Source organism: Pistacia vera, unplaced genomic scaffold (genome assembly GCF_008641045.1).
Source record: "Pistacia vera cultivar Batoury unplaced genomic scaffold, PisVer_v2 Contig57, whole genome shotgun sequence".
Classification (NCBI taxonomy): Eukaryota; Viridiplantae; Streptophyta; class Magnoliopsida; order Sapindales; family Anacardiaceae; genus Pistacia; species Pistacia vera.
In genome coordinates, this window is record NW_022196412.1 from 978,604 (window position 1) to 984,055 (window position 5,452).

At 35.4% G+C, this 5,452-nt stretch overlaps 1 protein-coding gene across 1 annotated transcript; it reads right to left on the reverse strand.

Annotated features, from left to right (window-relative positions):
- Positions 1-896: 896 nt before the first annotated feature.
- LOC116108801 lies at positions 897-1,397 on the reverse strand. Its single transcript, XM_031395028.1, has one exon. It carries the CDS (start codon positions 1,395-1,397, stop codon positions 897-899), a length of 501 nt encoding a protein of 166 aa, XP_031250888.1.
- Between the last annotated feature and the right edge of the window lie 4,055 nt (positions 1,398-5,452).

Here is a 5,452-nt window from a genome sequence, read left to right on the forward strand (position 1 = left end):
TCATTTGTTTATAATATAATGATATAATTAATTAAGTAATTATGTTATAAATCTATAATGTAATGTTATAATTAATTAAGTAATTATGCTATAAATCTATAATGTAATGTTATAATTAAATCAATTTCTAATTATTTAATTAAGTAATATACAAACTTACTAATGTGATATTATAAACTTAGAATTAATTAAGTCATCAGTTAACTATATTGTAATGTTATAATTGATTAAGTAATCATTTAACTAGTAATGTATTAATGTTTATTAATTTATTTTATATAATTAATTAATTACTAATTTACTACAGATATACTTAGAACTTGATAATTGAAGTAAATAATTAAATATTATATTATTATTCAATCAAATATACTATTCTCTTAAAAAATAATTCTTTTAATAACATTAAAATACTTTAATTGGCCTTCATTCCAATTATACACTTAATTAATTAAAACTTTAATATTAATATGTTATAATATATTAAAGTTTTTTATATGGTGTAGTTTATATATAATAAGTATAATTGTATATTTATTTAATTAGGTTATTGTAAAAATTTAACTTTGCCATTTTAATTTTTTTATTGTAAAATTACAATGGACCCCCTATTCTTCATATATATTTTATTTCAGCCCAGGTTCCAAAATAGGGTACCTGTTACAAGTTCTAAGCAGGTTCCAAGCCGGGTACCTGCTGCAGGTTCTTTTTTCCAGGTTCCAGTTCCGGTTCCTCCACATGAAGGAACGGGAACCAGAACCGCAAAGTGTCGGTTTACCAAAAAAGTGGAATCGGAACCTACTTGCACAGTGTCGATTCCAAGTAGGTTTCAGTTTCGGTTCCGGTTCTACCCGCTACGCCTGTTCACCCCTAGTGAACCTTATTTCTCGGAAAGCTCATAAGAAGATGATGTTCGTTGCACTACCGTTATCGACCATTACCCTGACTATTCGAGCATTGTCTATCCTTGCTGTGATTATAATTGCATCATGGTTGTGGCGAGGAGATTGGTCACATTCTTCATTGGTGAACCCTATCACCTCGCTTTTTATCTTGAGCCGCTTTTGCTCACAATTCATTACTCGGGGGATTGAGTTTGTCCTGGCCTCCCACGCATATTGCTCGCGAGAGTGCCTGAAGCTCCCTACAATGTTGGGTCCCCCATAGATCATACCTAACAACAAATCGTTGTTCACCTGGTTTTTCTTGATTTGATTAGTCTGTTCGCCTAGATTTTCTCGAGTTGGCTCTTCCTTGACAAATTCTTTCAGATGACCTCTTCTGATTAGGTCCTCAATGGTGTCTTTCAGAGCCTTACACTCGTTAGTGTTGTGCCCTATATCTTGGTGGTACCTGTAGTAATTCTGATGATCTCTTCCGCCCAATGCCCCCCTCATTTTTTTTTTGGCACAAGTAACCTTCTAGCCTTAGTAAAGACCTTACAGATGTGAGCTACGTCTTGTGTTAGGGGAGTGTACTCTACATACCGCAGAAAATGTTGTCTTTCCTCACAAGATTTTGTTTTCTGCTTTTTTCTGGAACCTATTTTGGTCCTTATCACTATGGTCCTTGCCCCTTCTTTAGTCGGTTAGGCGATCTTATCACCTATCATAGGCCTTTTTGGTTGAGCTTCTTACTAAGGCAACCAGTGAGCTTTCTACTCGCTGATGTTTGACGGCCATTTGATGGAACTTGACCAAGTTCACATGATCTTTGCTTTGAAGCTCTTTCCATAGCTCTGTTTGCAGCTTTATTTTTGTTATAAGCAAAGTCCGGATTGATTCCTCAAGTTCATCCACGACTTTTGCTTGTTCGTTCTGGAACCTCGTCAAGTACAAGGTTAGAGTTTCGTCTCTTTCTTAACGAATATTATTCAAGTAGTTAAGCAGCATTGTGAATTATTTCTTTGCTTGGAATTGTTGTAAGTACAACGAGGAGAACTGTTGTCAAGACTGTATTGAGTTCGCCTTGAGCCTCTTATACTACCTCTTGGCATCCTTTGCTAGAATGACCATGAAACAACAACACTTTGCCAAGTCAGAGACTTGATGTAGCTCCATCAGGTCGTTGAGAAAGTCAAGGTGGTCTCTAAGATCTTCTTTCCTATCGAACTTGCTCTCTAGCGCCTTGAATCCCTAGGGAAACGGGGCTTGACATACTTCCTCTATGAATGGAGAACTTATTATTTCTTCTGCCGAATTATTTTGGCAGGCTTTGAGATTGTCGAGCATCTTCTGCACTCGATCTAAGTCTTCTCCATGAGGAATATTCTGGTTACGAGCTCCATTTAGCCTTACCTCGAGTAGGTGAGTTCCAAGATCAGTTACTTGTGAGCCTACTCTGTCGTATGCATTAGTGCATAAGGTGGAGTCATGATGGCTAGGATAGTAGGTGCTATCATGCTCTTTAATACATTGTTCGCGACGTTGGTTAAAACCAGAACATCGGTTGTTACCAGATTGACATGCATGGCTAGTCTCACGAGTCTACGAGGGTTAAAATCGGCACACTAGCGTTGGGTATATCGTCAAGCAGGTCGAGCATCCCGTGGGAGACCATTGCCTTCATTCTCCCCCATGGGGTGCTTGCTCAATCGCCTCTTAGGGTTAGTTTGCCTGCGGGACTCACGCTCTTAAGCGGTGGGTGCCCTGTGATGTCGAGGGTTTTAGTTGTTCCTCGATGTCGACAAACCTGATTGGTCGTTGGTAGAGTCATTCCTTCCCGGGGGAGTAACTTCTGTGAAGCGTGGCAAGTCGGGGTTCTAGTTGGCTGTCTACTCATTTTTTATCTCAGCCATGTTTTGTTGCACCGCCTGTGCAACCATCGCCCTTATCATCTCCATCAGCTAGCCATTCTCGGGATTAGACATCCCTGCCCAGCTGATTTGTGACCTGTTTTGCCGACGGTATTGGTGGTCGACGTGCAGCAACGTCTTGATGCACCTCCTGGTCAGTGGCCTTCACACGGTCGTGGTTTCCAGTGGTGGTTTTAGATTTGGTACGAACCATTGTAAACTTCGAGTGATCCATTAAGATTGTTTACCAGAAATTTTGAAAATAGGCAGGGGCCCTCCTTCTAGCGCCAAAATGTTGATGCAAGAATTACACCAACTAGAGTGATTCGATTGACCTTAGTGGAATCGGAATAGATGTGCGCGTGATTAAGAATAATCAGTAATGTAATATGAAAGAAATCAAAATAAAGCAAAGAACACAATCAATTTTTAAAGTGGTTCAGCAAGTTGTAAGCTTGAGCCCACTTCCATTTTATTTCTTATTACTCAGAGAGCTTACAAGAAATAATAATAATAATACCTAAAACAATTTACTAACCCCTCTCCCATCGTTGGAGGGGGTTCATATACAAGTTTCTTGCAAAGGAAAGAACATAATTAAAGGAATTATAATCAAGATGAAAGTGCAACTCCGATATTCTCACGATGGGCACTAAGATCGTGCTATCATTACTGTTGATCTGATCTTTTCCGAGATATCCAGGATCTGAGCCTATCAGTAATCTGTCAAACAATTGTCAGGATAAGTCACGATGAGCTTATGTTGGGTCAAATTATATCTCGATAGAGCTTATGCTGGGTCAACTAGTTTTGAGCCGAGCTGATTCTGGGTCGAATTGTAACCTTGCAAAACTCTGACTTTTCTAAGCTTAGTGGAAAAATCACACTCAACACTTATTCACCTCCTCTTGGAGTATTTGCCATGGTTTTACATTTTTTAATCAAATAATTTGAAAATTTTCATTTTAATTTAAGTGTGAAAATGTAAAATGATGGAACAATAGAATATGTGGTTTATACTACATAGAGACGTGCATGCATCGACAATTGTAAAAATAAATGGTAGCTCTACTTTTTTTAAGCTTGCAAAAGAAATAATAATAATAATAATAAATTCCGTTACATTAATCACATTTGTTTGACTTTTCGTGATTTCCGTTACCAACTTTTAAAATTCTTCTCGCTCTCTCTCTCCCCATCACCGTTTTGTTTAAAACAAAATCAAATCTTCATCTCTCTTAGAAATAGAAGAGAGAGCTATAGACCCATCCCTCCAAGAAACCAGAAGACTCTCATTCCCAATTTCTCATTTACACAAAGAACATTTAAGACACACACACATACATTCACATACACACCTTTTCTTTCGCTTTCTCCTTCTCTTTTACTTTCCTTATCTTCAAACCCTTTCTTATTCAAAACCTTTTCAAATTCTTTACCATCTGATCCTTCTCACCGTTCTTTTCGAATCCTCAAATCTTTTCTTATTCAATTGAATCATAAAATTTCAAAATGGTCCCCATATTTTTCTAAATTTCAATTTAGTCTCAATTCCCGGTTTTGGTTCTAATTCTTTAAGGGGTGAAACCGGAACTGAAATTGCACAATGCCAATTCCATTTTTTTAGAATTGGAACCTATTGTCACAGGATCGGTTCTAAGTAAAAATTGGAACCGAAACCCAGGTTACTGGCCAGTTCTTTTGCACACCCCTATTTTGTAGTAATTAACCTTTTTTGAAAAATATCACAAAATTATCTCATAAATAACTTTTTAGCTAAGCAATTTTATAAGGAAAATTATTTCCTGGGAAGTCCAGAAATTCTTATATATTGTAAATAAAATAAAATTCGTGCGAACTCTCTATCCATGGTCAGCATCATTAGTTGACTAATCATTCATAAATAATTTTATTTATTTAAAAAAATACAGATGTCGATAAGAAAGAAAATATACGTATATAAATTTGCTAATAATCAAACTTTATAAAAGATTGAATTATTAATAAAGCTGATGAATTGGAACTCACATACATAATCTTGAGATTCCTTTAGATGTTAGACGTCTCTCGATAAATGGTAATTATCTCAATCAATATATATTATGAAAAAGATAAATAAATATATTTTTTGGGTAATTTTTCAACTCTTCTTTCATAATCAATATCTTGTTAGAATTTTCACAGATAAGGTAAATTGATTGATGAAAAATGTTTGCATGTAAGTTTTCCAAGTCACGATAACACGACTTTATGGAAGCATATAATAATATGATACCTATCAAAACCTCAAACTAATGGTAAGTCAAAATGCGTTTAACTACTTTTAGGTAGTTGAGTGATTCGTAAAGACTTTTTAGTATATTACTTAAAAGGTCTTGAATTCGAATTTCACATCGGTTGCTAATAAGAATTAAAAAAATATATATATATGTTTAACCAAAACTCTTTCAAATCTCATCTCTTTCGAGAGAGAGTATATTAATGAATTAAAATTTTAATCTACTCTTTTATATAATTCAATGCATCTACATGCAACAAAGTCTCTTTCAAGATTGATTTATACTCTTTTGCTAGAGTAATTAAGATAGTGATATCAACAAATTAAGCTTTAATCAAATAGCTATTTCTTTTATGAAGTTGTCTCGATTAAAAGTTATT

Bases quoted from the DNA above. Each gene is read 5' to 3' on its own strand.
- LOC116108801 (XM_031395028.1), bottom strand. From the start codon at position 1,397: ATGAGGGGGGCATTGGGCGGAAGAGATCATCAGAATTACTACAGGTAC.